We start from the raw sequence: 15,314 nt of genomic DNA on the forward strand, positions 1-15,314 counted from the left end.
CTGGCCGTGGTAAGAGCCCCACAGGAAGTCCGGGTCACTGTGGAGAGCCCTGGACCCTCCACCCATTCTGAGCGGTGCACCCTGGGGTGTTGGAACACGGGCTGGGGGCTGCTCTTGCAGCCCAGGGTGGAGTGTCCAGAAAGAGGGGGGAGGAAGAGGAGGAGCAAGGGGGTTGGGGCCACACTTCCAGCACCAATGACTCCCCACTTCTACACAGGTTCTGGCAGTCCTGTGGGTGTCTCCAAATTGGCTGGGGCCCCATTAATCCACCATTGGTTGCAGGCCCATAATCTTCCGTTCTACTGGAACTGAAAACTGCAGACCTCCCTGGTTTCCTCCCAGCAAGCCTGCCTGGCTTCTACACAGCCCACCTGGCTGAGAGCTGGAAGGCCTGTGAGTCCTGACTCCCATGCTTGCAGCTCCCCAGTAGCTTAGACTCCCAGGGCATCCAGGTTTCATGTTTTCATTCCACTCTGCTATTTCTTAATTGTCAGTGTTGCGGTCCAGCTAGACTCATGTGGTGGTGAGCATTCTGCATTCCACCAGAACTGGCTTTATCTGTATGTTAACTCGTTGTCCCACATGACTTGCTGTGTATATATTTTTCTGGGATGATATCTCCACCCCCCTGTTCAGTAAAACTGTTGCAGACATTGTAAGAGAGGGTTGGTGTGTCTGTCTGTGTAAAGTAAAAAGATGGAGCTTGTTTGAGGTTCAAGTTTGTTAGAAAAAATATCACAGGTCTTGTAAGTTTTAACTCTCTGCCTAATATAATATATACGGCAAGAATGAGAGCTGTCTTGCAGTGAACAATGCCCTTACAGCTGTAAACTGATAGATGGGCAAAGGGGATTATAAAGGTTATCTGAGGCATGTCCAATGCAGAGGGATCATGTTGGTTGGCCTTTAATCTTTCTATTCCTTAGAATTGCATTTAATACTTCATAGAAACAGCATGTTGTTCTAGTCCTGAGAAGCTGGAATATGCTTGTATGTATAGTTGTCTGCTCTCTACATGGAGAATTTTTCTTTCTTTCTTCACCAATTAACAGTTTTCTACTTACTAATTCATGAATGTTGAAGCGTAGAGTACTGGATGGCTCTGATTATCTTCCTCTGTAGAAGTGTTTGAGAGAATTCTCTCAATTGCTTTTATTGGATTCTTTGCCACTTGCATTTCTTTACTCCTATATCCTAAATGCCCCTTCCTCCAGATACCGAGGAGCTGGTTTATTTTCACCTTTCTCAATATTCTAGATCAAAGTGCTGCATTAATCTACCGATTAGTAAGAGTGTATTGTTGGGGTTGTATTCATCTCCCCTCCCCTCCTTCAATGTCAGTCTGCCTAACCCCTGCTCTTTACCTCATCTCCCCACAGCTCTGGTACCGGACACTTTTCTAATGTGCTGAAGCTTGTACTCCTAAAGCCACAACCACATTTCAGCAATTTGTGTATGACAGTAGAAAATGAAATAATTGTATTTCTATTTGTATTCTTCTTCTTAAACAAACAGATTGTTTGTGCTGCAAGAAAAAGCATGCTGAGAATTCACTGGTCAGCAGCAAATATTCTTGTATTATGCTCCTTTACACATGTAAAAAATGAATCTCCTTCCTCAGCACCACCCACTCCACTCAACCCCTTTTCCTATAGTCCTTACTGACTCGTTGACCTCTGGCAGCACCAGACTGAAGATTTTGTGAGGTGGCTAGGGGAGACTTGGTACAGTCCTTAAAGAACAAAATCACTGTTCATAGAAAATAGGTAGAAGAGTGGATTATTTCACAGGCTAGTTTAAAGCAGCCAACATTTCCAGTGATGAATGGTACAGAAAATTTGAGTAATTACCAAGTGACTATGCTGTCATAAATTTCGAGGGTCACATTCACTAATAGTTGTAGAACAGGCTGTCTAGACTGTCCCAAAACCTGTCGTCATCACATAGCAGAGGCAAATATCTGTAATATAAAGGCTTATAAACATTCTGCTTCTTCAGAAATTGTCATAGTTTACCCTCTTGTTGTGTTTTGCCTTGAGTGAGCTAAACAACAAATAGAGGTTTTGGAGTCACTAACTAGTTGGCTTGGGATGTAAGAATTCCTTGTGTGGACTATAAATGTTACATCAATGTGTACCATGCATAGAATAGCCCCCCAAACTTTGGTGTTTCTCAGAGCATGAATAAAAGGCGGTTATGTCACGTACCATGGTGTACAGCTCTTAATTTACTAATAAGAACATTTTCATGCTATCCCATGGATTTTTGTGGGTCATCCATACTTTGAATAACATAAGCTCTTTGGGGCAGGTCTATCTCTGTGTTTGTACTGTGCCTACTACAATAGAGCCTGATCCTGATGGTCTGTTAGTATAATACAAATAGAAATGTAATCAATCTCTATTTTGCTGCAATTGCTGTGTTATACCCCAGTTCTGCATGGGTGCCGACATGGAGGTCAGTGCAAGATCAGGGTTTTAATTACCATACTGTATGCAATGGCAGCTGTATCATGGGAGATTATGGGTATATTGTGGGAGCTGGGGAAGTGGAGGAATGCAACCAATTATCTAGCCTATGCATTAACTCTATATTACTATTTACAACTCCTGTCTGGAGTTCCCTGATGACTCTTTCTGAATCTGATTTTCTCATTTGGTGTATGAGCTTGAAGTGAAGCTACACAACAGAATAGTAGTAGTGAGTGTCTCTGTGATGTTGGAATTTAAAGGATAGATGCAGCATGGGGAATTCATGTTTAATAGCTGCTTCAGCTGTGAGATGACAGTGCTCAGAATGACCCATTTCTTTTCTGCACATCAGTATCAGATCACTGGTTTAGCAGGAGGGAAGAGAAAAATACTGCATAAATGAATCTATAGCTGAATTCCTGCTGATTTCTTCAGTTGTAAAGGAATAACTAGAGGAAAGAGGAGTCCAGTCTCAGCATATTCATTTCTTCGGTTATTGTGGAGTGTGTACATATACACTATATAAAAAAGACTTTATGGCTTAATGAAAAATTTCTCCTGTGAGGATTTTTTTATTTGGCTTTTTTTCAGTGACGAACACCACACAAAAATGGAAGGAATACAAAATTTAGAAGAATTACATGAGAGAGTGATGTATAAACTCCAGAGTAAATGCCACCCACCCACATCAATGGGTGGGGGAAATTGATGGAGCCATGGTGAAAGGGGGACAGTCCCAGTGGCAAGGGAGGAAGACTCTCATCAGTGGACAATACGTAGCTCCTCCCCCTGGGAGTCTTTGGCACCCGTTGGCCAGCTGGGGGAGAAGGGTGCTGATAGGTCAACATTCCGTAGCTCCCAGGATTTAGCTCAGCGTAGGGGCCATGTGGAGCCGTTTTTGGCTCCGTTCCAGCAGCCCCACCCTGCCCACCTGAACTAGGAATGGAAACCGGCCTGACAAGATGCTGTGGGTCTAGCTGATTGCCTGTTCAGAGGGTCAGAAAGGAATTTTTTCTCCCATGGGCCAATTGATGGAGGACCAGGGAGTTTTTTGCCTTTCTCGCAGCACCTGCAAGCCACAGTGGGTTAAGTGGGAACAGGCTTACTACCTAATTGGGGTGATGGTGTTTATTTGTCGCTGGTTTCTGGCACAGTTAAGGGAATAAAATGAATGATTCCCAGAGGTAAAAGACCTGGGATTTTGGTGATGGGCCTTGGGCTCATACGATAGGATGAGACCTTGTGGCCTTTGTGGGCCAATGTCCCCATCCTACTGCAGCCTCTGTCCCCCTTGTGGGGGGAGGGTGTTGGGACTCAGACAGAGCTGAGTCCTGGGGGATAGGCTGAGGAGAGCCTACTCTGCATTATGGGTTATACAGTAAGGAGCCCTGGAACCAATTAAATGCCTGGTATAAGAGAGGATAGGTGAGTAGCGTGCCTCCCCATGTTAAAATTTAATAAAAATTGTGTCCTGCTGCACATGCATGTGTCTTTCTTCCTTTTGCTGCTGTATCCACATCAAAGGATGTAGGGTGTCCTTTGCAAGAACTCAGTTCAACTGGTCCTATCTCTGGGGTGCAGCTTGGCCGGGATTGGATTGAGCACTTATCCATACCCAGTGTTTGTAATAAAATAAATTTTAAAAGGATTTTATTCAGACACCCTTGTCAGCCTCAGCTGACTGAATCTTAAATAAAATGTTCTTCTGTAACTGATAATTCTGCAAGATCAGCCAGCTCCATTTCACTGTTGTTTAAAGCTGCACTCTTGTCAGTAAGTCCTTCAGAAAGCAGGTGGCTCCCTGCTGCTTTCTTCCATGCTCATGTTCCCAGATATGTCAGCCTGAATCATGTGTAAATGGCCAGCCCACGAAATCACACAACAATATCAGCAACAGCAAAAGGCTTTGGGAAACAATGAATAAAGACTGATGCCATGAACTAATCTCAAGAGACCAAAAAAACAACCATCCAAAGTCGTCATTTGTGAGCATATTACGATAGCATAATGAATTGCTAGGGGAATTCAAGTCTGTGTTGATTGCTGATGTGCTTTGCTGCTTGTTTACTCTAGGGAAATTGATGGCTTTCATCCTGAACACTGGCTTGTGATGCTGATGATATTTCAGACATAGCTTACTTTGCTTGGCCATGTGGATGATTAATGGAATAGCATTTATAGGCTCCTCATAAAGAAATCATATGGGGATAAATGTAGATACATATCAGTTACATCAAGCTTCATTTTATCAAAGCTCAGTGTAGCGTCTTTTGCAGGGGCCTGTAGCAAATGGAAGGCAATTAGCATTTCAGTTCCATTAGCCATCCTCCAGATATACATTAGGATCTGCATGGAAAAAATCTCAGTACTGCCCTGTACATTCAAATGTTCATCAAGGAGCCACAGGATATAAAGTGTAGGATATTTCTAAGCCATAATTTCAGATGGGCTTCTAGCTCCTCTATTTAAAGTACAGATGAGGAACCACAGGCCCCAAGAAGGGGTTGGAAAGCCAGGATATTGTACCCTGAAATAAATATGTTGTGTTAGAAATATGGAGCCAGTACTCCTTACTGTGTGTATGGGTTATATGGGAAGTGACTATCAGGATGCTTTCACTCATTAGCTGAAAGCGACATCTCCATTGCTCCACTTCACAAATGTTTCCAATTCATTTTTTCCCAGTAGTGCGTGTGTAGAAATGTCTTATTTGAAGTTGAATTGGGAGAAACAGGCCTTTTCACAAAAAATATTTTAGTTGTACCATTCTCTGTCTCAGTAACTGACCAGACTGTGATTCACCCTAAAAGGGTGTGAAAGGGAAAAGAGTGGGACGAATTTTCCTATCCTGTATCCTGTGCAAAGGCCATCTCCTGCTTCGCTTCTTGCATTTCCTGGACACAGGGATTTTGCAAGTCTAGCATTGCTAGACTCTCCAAAAGAGATGCTGCTTCACCAGCCGCAAGAGATGAGCTGGCATGGCTGGGGACACTGCATGCCACTCCCTCCTAGTGAAGTTCTGGTGGAACTGCTACTGGGGGCCTGCCTTTCCCCAGAGATCATGGGAGATGTCAGGAAAAAATGCCTCTGGGAACTCTCAATAGCATCCTCACTCTACATCCCACTGTGTGGTTTGTGGCTTAAGCTATGGTACATAATCAGTATTGATAACAGAGGACACTAAGGTTTTCATTGATGGTGAAAAAGATTTCACTGTTGCTGTGCTAAGGCTTCTATCACATCTCTGCATATAAGCTTTTATAACCCCCTCTTCCCCCACAATGCAGGAAAAGCTTCATAAAAATGTTAATACTTAGACTGTTTGTTTGTTTTTGTATCATGTTGATCATGTAAAGATATATCCACCCATTTAGCCTCTCTTCGAAGGTAATTATATTTAGTAGCTAGCCATTGGAGTCTCTGTTCTGCATGCAGAATGTTTGTTGTTGTTTTAATAAATACCCACATTTGGTGAAGTCCATGCTTCTGTTTACCCCTAAAACTCCCTTGTCTTCAGGTATTCACCATCTCTTTGTTCACATCCCTTTATAAAGTATGTTTCTCCACATTTGCTTGTCAACATTAATCTACCAACAAAAGAAATATTATAGAAACAAGCGTTCTATAATTATCCCACGGTGATGTAAAACATTATTCTTAAATACATCTTGTAACTATCTGTCATACTGTGGACCTGATCTCTTCTGTCTTATGCTGGTATCAATCAGGAGTGACTCAGTTTAAATATTTGGAATTACCCTAGTGTAAAACTGTCGTGAAAGAAGAATCAGCCCAATATGTTAATATTGTATTTTTCTGAAAACAAAAATATGTATAATGGATCCAGGATAGTGTCTTTTTTTGTCTTGTTCATTGGTGAACACACTGGTGCTTAACAGATAACAAGTGATAATAATAAATTTACCCTTTGAGATGCTAGTAAATAACCATGGGTTTTTTTGATGGTTTGTGTGTGTTTTTGCACACACCAGTAATCCCAATGAGGCCATTTCAACTACTGGTGTGTATGAAGCAAGTATTATTTGGCCCCTGATGTATGCTTTTTATGTGCTTTTTTTTACATAAAGATCCCTCTCTGCATACATTGCTTTCTAATAACGCAGACAGAAATTATGATGATCCATTCCAAAGCCTGGTGTCTTGGTAATCGTTTATCATGGCATGTGGAACATTATTTACACAATTTATAATCAGCACTGATACTTGTGCATAATTCCCCACATATCACAGTGGGAAAAATTGCCCTTAGGGCCAGATTTTCAAAAGCTAGAATTCCTTTTGCAAATGCAACCATTGGTATACATCAAGTAGCTACCACAGTTACATGCAAAATACAGATGTGCTCGAAGGCAATTCAGAGTGGTAGCCATGTAAGCAGAAACAGAGGGTGTAGGAAACTGGAGAAGGAAAAAAATTCAGAAGGAGGGTTCCAAATCTTTCTATACCTCTTTCAACTTGTCCTTTCATCCCACTCCTCCCTTCTGGACCTGTCTGTCATTGAATCATTCTCTCCCTCCCTTTCTCACGGAGTGTTATATAGATTCCAAGGCCAGAAGGGACCACTGTGGTCGTTTAGTCTGATCTCCTGTATAACACAGGACATAGAACTTCCCCAAAATAATTCCTGGATCTGATCTCTTAGAAAAATATCCAATCTTGATTTTAAATTACCCTCCCTGTCAAAAATGTACACTTTATTTCCAGTCTCAATTTGTCTAGCTTCAACTTCCAGTGATTAGATCATGTTATACCTTTCCCTTCTAGATCAAAGAGCCCATTATCAAATATAAGTTCCCCGTGTAAGTTTTTACAGATGGTAATCCATAACCTTCTTTTTGTTAAACTAGATTGAGCTCCTTGAGTCATCAGTATATGGCAGGGTTTCTAATCCTTTAATCATTCTTATGGTTCTTCTCTGAACACTCTCCAATTTATCAACATCCTTCTTGAGTAGTGGGCACCGGTATTCCAACAGCAGTCACACGAGTGCCAAATACAGAGGTAAAATAACCTTTCTACTCCTACTTGAGATTTCCCTGTTTATGCATCCCAGGATCTTATTAACTCTTTTGGCCACAGCATCTCACTGGGAGCTCTTGGTCAGTTGATTATCCAACCTGACCCTCAGATCTTTTTCAGTGTCACTGCTTCCTAGGCTAGAGTTCCCCATCCCTTAAATATGGCCTAGATTCTTTGCTCTTAGGTGTGTACATTTACATTTAGCTGTATTCAAATGTGTCTTGTTTGCTTGTGCCCAGTTTACCAGGCAATCCAGATTGTTCTATATCAGTGACCTGTCTTCTCCATTATTTACCACTCCCCCAATTTTTATGTTATCTGCAAACTCTCCTTTAGGTTTCCCGTCACAATTCCCCAATTTGGGGTTTCTCACCTTTCCCTGAGTGTTCTGCTTTTTGGGTACATCCTTTTTCCACCTCCCTTCCATTGCCCCTCTCACCCTTTCTTCACAGGACCCATCTTCTGTGTCCTTGTCTTTGTCTCTTCATCCCTTGCTTGGCAGCTTCTGCCCTTCCACTCTATTCACGTATAGGGGAGAGCATCTATCAGTTCTTCTTCACAGGCTCCTTCTGCTTCCCCTTATCTGTGGCTGCCCTCATGTCTCCAGCACTCCTCCTTCTACTCTGTGATTACTGGCGGGTTAAATGGGGGTTAACTATGGCTGGTGGAGCTGAGTAGGGCATGGATCCTCTTTGCTCTCCAGGTACTCCCTGCTTGTGCTGTTCCACTCTGCAGAGACAACTACACCTCAGGCTCCTTGGTGTGGGATGCAGTGAGAGCAAGGGTTCTATCTGTCACTCCTACTGCTGTTCTGCCAGCCCATCCTCTGGTGAGGAATTAAAGACTGATGGGAGGTAACGCCTCCTATTGGCTGCTCATGGTAACAGGCTACAGCCATTGCATCCATGCACATTTATTATAAGCTTCTAAAAATGTCATGGAACGTGTTAACAGCCGTTCTTCTTAGCAGAGAGCACTCCTGAGGCTTCCTGTTCTAGTGAAATGTCCACTTCTATTAAGTAGCCCCCTGTCTTCAGTGACAACTTTTGTTTGACCTTGTCTACTAAATACAAGGTCTTTAAATACATGGCTGGTTTCCTGGGTATGGAAGCATAGCAATATGTGAATGGGCCTCCTTGCATTAGTTAAAATTACCTTCCCACTCCCATTTCCTGCACACCATTTAGAAGTGCTCCTTTCCTACACTCCTTTAACTTCATTCACTCAAATAGTGCTTCCTAATGCATGTGTCAGGGTTCCCTCCCCACTCTGAATTCTAGGGTACAGACGTGGGGACCCACATGAAAGACCCCCTAAGCTTATTTCTACAGCTTAGGTTAAAAACTCCCCAGGCACAAATTCTCCACTGTACCTTGGGTTTAAGTAATGCTGCCATCACCAAGCAATTTAACAAAGAATCAGGGAAAAGGACCACTTGGAGTTCCTCTTCCCCCAGCAATCCCCCCAAGCCCTTACACCCCCCTTTCCTGGGGAGGCTTGAGAATAATATCCTAACCAATTGGTTACAAAATGATCAAAGACCCAAACCCCTGGGTCTTGGAACAATGGAAAAATCAGTCAGGTTCTTAAAGAAGGATTTTATTAAAAAAAAGAAAGGTAAAAATCATCTCTGTAAAATCAGGATGGAAAATACTTCACAGGGTATTGAGATTCAAACACAGAGGATTCCCCTCTGGGCAAAACCTTAAAGTTACAGAAAATAGGAATAAAACTCCCTCTTAGCACAGGGAAAATTCACAAGCAAAACAAAAGATAAACTAATCTGCCTTGCCTGGCTTACCTATACTGGATGCAACTTTGGAGACTTGGATTAGGATGGGTGGAGAAGATGGATTTCTGTCTGGCCCCTCTCAGTCCCAAGAGAGAACCCCCACACAAACAAAGAGCACAACACAAAACCTTCCCCCCCCTCAAGATTTGAAAGTATCTTCTTTCCCCATTGGTCCTGTTGGTCAGGTGCCAACCAGGCTCTTTGAGCTTCTTAACCCCTTACAGGTAAGAAGGAATTCTAGGCTACCCTTAGCTGTATGTTTATGACAGCATGCTACCACCTTCTTCTGTTTAAAATAGTTCACACCACCCTTAGTCCCAGTTGGAGGGTCTGGTGGTTTCTGCCCCATACTCCTTTGCATTCTGTGCCCACAGGGATGGAGCGGGGATCTTGCATTCTTCCCATACGTGCACTCATCAAGGGTGTGGGGATCCATTGGTCTTGCACTCTTCCCTCGCTCAGGCTTATATGCACAACTATTTTGCCCACCCCTCCTACCCTAGACACAGCTTTATGTAGTCTCATTCTGTTCCTCACCACCCTGCTCTCCACATACTCACATTCTCTTGCTCACTCAAATTTTGGGCACAGGTCCTATGGAAGGGCAGGCTGCTGCCATACCATTTCTGGGCCAGGGAGGAGGTGCTTCTGCACTAAAATAGTATGCAAACTCCCTTTTCAAGCTAAATGCAATACCTGTGCTACAGGTCAAGGTTCTCCTCCTAGTGATCCGATCTGTATCGATTATTCTCAATTTTGCATACACCCTATCACCATGGATCTGTCCAGTTTTATAAAGAGGACCGCACAAGATTCTGACTGAAGCCCGGCAGCACAACTCCTTCATTAGTTGGAGGGGACCCTAAGAGTAAGTGAGATATTCTTTTCTCCCCCCCACCCTCCCCCCAGCAGCCAGGAGCTGAACCTCTCAAGAAAGTGAGAGACTGGAACTGATCAGAAAGTGTCACTAATGCAAAGCAGAGGGGAACAACAAGCTGGTCCTAAGACGTAGGGTCCATCTTTCTGCTCTAAACTATAACTTGTTACCATGTGGTTTTGGATTTTCATCTCTTCAGGCAGTGCTAGGTGGAGTAGACCACTTCCAAAGTCATGTTCAGCCCTACTTGCTACTTCCCCGTGGTATTGTGCTACCTCTTGGCCAGCTCGAGCTTGTCTCCCTTTCCTTGCATTTCCCACTACTGTTCCTTACAGATGAACAAGGGCTGTATTACTTTCAGGTGCATGTTATAACAGTTACAGTAGTATCACACAGCATCTTCATGTTGTATCATAGCCATTTCTGTATTCAGTTTAGTGCATGGGCAGGACTAGGAGGTCTTCCACATTTTGACTTGTGCATTTGGGTTTCAAGTGTGATTAATGTTTGTACTAAGATTGTGCATAGAGGTCCCAACTTAGACTGGGACCCCATCATGCTAGGACACCACCTGCCTCCAAGAGTTTACAATCTAAATAAACAAAATAGGTGAGACCAAAAGCACATATATGTTCACACCCTACACGCTATTGTAATAATCTTTGTACAAAATATGTCTTGTGAGCTATCATTTGAAAGCTAATAACTCGCTGATCAATAATATCATAGTGAAACATATGTAGCAACATTATATGTAAAGCTATGAAATCCCCCTGCATTATGTTCTTAGCACACGTTCCACAGTACACAGCCCAGCCCAGCCCAGCCCAGGCAGAAATATCCTGAATGAAGAAATGTGTGTTCATTTCAATTTACACAGAAGTAGTAAACAGGGTTCTTGAGACAATCAGGAGAAGAGAAGGCAGGAGACAAAGCAAATTTGCATTTCAGCAAAAACAGGTGAGAGGAAAGAGCATGGAGCCTCCTTTATCACCAGACTCCATGTCATCTTCTTTACCGTTTGAATAAACTTTGCTTTGAGGGCAGCTAACCCTTAAAAGAATCCACTTGAAAAGTTAACTGGACTATAAAAGAAAGGGGCAGAAAACCCCAAGCAATTCTCTCTCTCTCCCCTTCTTTCACCCTTTTATCTAAGACAAAAAAACCAGCCCTTTGACTTTGTGGGAGAGATCCTGACCTGAGAATTTGATCAGCCATGTTGGTGGGAACATGTGGTAAGGATTTTACCTTGAACCAAGTGTAGCTTGTTAAATTTTCGCTACTAAAAATAATTTTATCCTTATTTCTCTTGTAATCATTTCTGACTTTAATACCTGATCCTTGAATGCACTCAAAACCCTATCTTCTTTTGTTTGTTTTATTTTTTAATCTGAACCAATTCACTGCTGTGTTTAAACTTGAATTGTTTGATAAAGCAGTAGACTGCTGAATATAGACGCTTTACAGGGGCAATGGACCTGTAATATCTGATCCGTCCACGAAAGGGATGGACAGTGCAGAACATGTGTTTGGGGGAAAATTCGGGACTGGGAGTTTTTTCGGGTCATCCTGCAAGTAGTAAGCAAGGCAGGTGGAAGTCAGAGTGTGGGTGGTGTCTTGCTGACAGGCTGCTGGGGTCAGAGCTGCAGCTGTACACACACACTCAGGGTGTGACCTGTTGGCTGTCTGTGAGCAGCCCAGGTTGGGAGCTACGACAGCAAAGCATTGTGAGACGCCCAAGGTTGCGGGACAGGCAGTGACACAATCTCTTACTGGTCTGAATTGCATCCCAGAATGTGACAATAGCCTAAGAGTGGGGAGACAAATGGAGGCATGGAGAGGTGAAGTGACTGGCATAAGGTCACACAACAGGATGGTGGTCACAATCTACTGAGTCACATCTCCTGAGTCCTAGGCGAGAGCTCCACTCAGTGGACCACATTGCCTCTCCAGCTATTGACTTCATCCAAACGTAGATGTGTTTCCTGAATAAGATGGTGTTTGGGGGTCGGGGGGAAAGGCATTGTTATCCTGGATGGACATGTGAAAAGTTTTCAAATAATAATTTTGATATTTTAAAATATTTTTGTAAAATATATTTGTTTGCAGAGGACCTTTTATCCTAGCATGACTTCATGTTAGCTATAGGGAATCATTGCATTAAGCTGGAAAGCAGATTAACTTCCTGAACATCTAAAAATATAAATTGTAGAATATCTTGTACATACAGTAGCGTATGAGTAGGTTTTAAATAGTTTTGCTGGTTATAGCACACAGGGGATTTGGTTTAGGAGTGCATTAATTATAATCTAAAGTAGTTTAATAGCTAAAATAACCCCCGTTCGATAGCCAGGGACCAAGAGGCCATGGATAGCTTTTATTTGGATTCCCACATTTTGCGTGTCCTTAGTTAGAGTTCAGAATGTGTTGTCTACCAGCTGATAGCTAAACACTAGAGTGGATTTACCTGTTTAGTAGAGTTCCTCCCTCCTCTCCTATCCCGTGATGGGAGCTCATGCTGTGTGTGCACATTACTGCAGTGGAGAAGCAAACCCAGAGACCTGTTCTTACTGAACTAACTGAACACCGTTCTAAATCTGGAGTAACTCTATTGAAGCTTAGAGCATAACACTGGATTTATCCCCTATAGTTCAGAGCAGAATTTGACTGAATGGAGGTTTTGCCATTGACTTTAATGGCACCAGGATTGGGCTCCAAGGCAATCATAATCTATAAGCAGCAATTCTGCCAAGTGCCCCAAAAGGAAGCCTTGCCTCTGAGCAAGCCAGTAGGAACAATGTTGAGCTTGTGTCAGCTGGAAATTGTTCTTAGAGCACAAAAATTGCTGAAAGTTGTCCTGATAAAATCCTCCTGTGTAGTGAAGCTGCCGTGCTTTTAGATTTATGATTAGGGAGTATCATCCTCCTTTTCAGGCCTCATTTGAAGGCTACTTAATTTTATTGAAAAAAATAAATTTTTTCTGTCAAGTACTGTCTCTATGAAATGCTGCCACTTTCCTCCTTAAAGTGGTCAACATGCAACAGATTTTCTTTTTACACAAACATGGAGCAAGCCATTAAAGGCAGTAGTAGAAGGAAGTAGCCTAAAGTAGCTAGATTTGGGAGATGGGAGGAGTCTGAAAGCTCAGCCATGGACTGATGAGAAGGGTGGGTGAGGAGAGTGCTTCTTCTTGGAGTGTTATAAGTGGTTGGAATACATGAAGCAAGATGGTCAGTTTTGAATCCAGGCTATTCTGTAGTTTTGTAGCCTGTCAGCCTCTTTGCCTAATAATGGATATTATCATTTCTCTTCCAAACTTTAAGCTACAGAAGCCAAATTCCAGCTTCATGTAAGTGGATGCCATTCACTTACACCCATTGAGTTTAGCCCTAAAATAGAAAATTCAGGTAGAGAAACAGAACTAATGACTTTGACACCTGCTGTAAACATATAAGAAAAAGCTATTCCTTTTCCTTTGGATGGCTGAAGACTGTTGAAATTTGAAACAGTGGTAATTGTTTCATTTCTGGGTCCTAGGTTTAAAAGCAATTGCCTGTGAAATGACATTCAAAAATGTATAAAGCTGTAAAGTTTTTATCAAACTTGCAAAATAAATTCAGTACACAAGTGAGGCAGCTATTAGCCTGCCTTTAATCAAGCACTTCTGTGTATGTGACAGGCAAGGATTAGGCTCGTTGCGTTATGCTGTGTTGCTTACGCATATGTAGTCATCCCTTTTCCTACACTACTTTTCTGCACTGTTTCCAAAATATGTTTCATATCCATTTTGAGTAACATTCTTGGATTTCTCCCAGATCAATCAAATATAAATCACTTCTGCAGAAAGCAGGTTTTGCCACAAGGAGGAGGGGGAATAGACTTCCTTCCTTGGTGAACTTTTAACTACTGCAATTGCATTTTACTGTAAATGGCTTTGAGTAGCAAAAGCTAATAGAAAAGAGTCTGATTTTCTTTTTTAAATAATGAGTAGGAAATTAAGTCCCTGATTGCACTGAAGAATGTTCTCACTGTGTCAGCTTTATGAAGGTGGTGGTCTCTGCCAAACTGCAGGGGTTTGGGTGCAACTAGTTAATAATCGGGAATTGCTTATATCTGTTTCAGAGCTCATTGAAGAGAAGAGGCAGCCGAGAAATGCACAAAGAAAAGAAGACATTCACACAGGTACCATTTTCAAGAATATGTGATGATTTTCATAGTCATGTGACAGTTAAATGGGGAAAACTCAAAGTCTCTCTTTACTGGGTGTTGACAGAACCACCAAAAATGTCAAACAGACCTGATTAGACTTAAATCCACTGAGACATTTCAGATAATTTAGAAGCAATTTAGGACGTGAATTTGCTTTTTAAACTATGCAGCTCTTCAGTTTTAATCTCATCTCTGGTATCTAGACTCAGGCTAACGGTTTTCTTCAGGAAAAGAAAATCACCTTGCCTCATAAAGTAATTGGATCATAGCTCAGGGACTAACTAAATTTATACATGGTGCCAAAGTTTTTGTGATAATGAGCATTGTGGCACCAGATGGAGTTCACACACTGAAACAACACCTAATGTGTTCTGGTGTCAGAGCCCAAGGTTTGGTTTCTCATGTGAGGTGAAGAGCATGAGAACTTAAAACTATTTGCTTCCTCTAGCTCAGTTAACATAAAGAGGCTGTGCTATCCGCCCCCCACACTAGAATGCTGATTTTATTGAATTTCCATAGGTTGATTCTCCGCAGGAAAGCAGTCGACCCAGATTCCTTTTCTTTTTGTGCTGACTGCAGTGGTTGAAGTCTTTTCTAGTCTCCATTCCATTAGCTATTTAATAACGCTGAGATGGGGGTAGGGTTTCAGATCACTGTGAAGAGGAGTCAATAGCAGCATCACAGCTCCGTTGGAGAGAGAGAGATTGTACCTCCGTTTTTTCTCTCCACTTCCCCTTAGCCCCCATCTGCAAACTGAGTATATTGATGTGATTTCATCCTTATAGGTTTTTTCTAAGTTGATGGAATCTTAACATCCATTGATTTGTAATAATAATAATACACTTAGCACTCTATGTCCTCACCAGCCCCTGCTGCATGGGTAAGATGGGGGAAGGGAGATTACTGCACCAGTGGGATCTGGAAG

At 42.3% G+C, this 15,314-nt stretch overlaps 1 protein-coding gene across 1 annotated transcript in view; it reads left to right on the forward strand.

Moving 5' to 3' along the window:
• The window catches only part of MTCL1 (microtubule crosslinking factor 1), a 186,271-nt gene that overhangs the window by 86,634 nt on the left and 84,323 nt on the right, over positions 1 to 15,314 (forward strand). Inside the window, exon 4 of the mRNA XM_077809063.1 lies at positions 14,303 to 14,362. Within this exon, the coding sequence (XP_077665189.1) occupies positions 14,303 to 14,362 (60 nt within the window). The remainder of the gene's footprint in view (positions 1 to 14,302; positions 14,363 to 15,314) is intronic.

Source organism: Eretmochelys imbricata, chromosome 2 (genome assembly GCF_965152235.1).
Source record: "Eretmochelys imbricata isolate rEreImb1 chromosome 2, rEreImb1.hap1, whole genome shotgun sequence".
NCBI classification, from domain to species: Eukaryota; Metazoa; Chordata; order Testudines; family Cheloniidae; genus Eretmochelys; species Eretmochelys imbricata.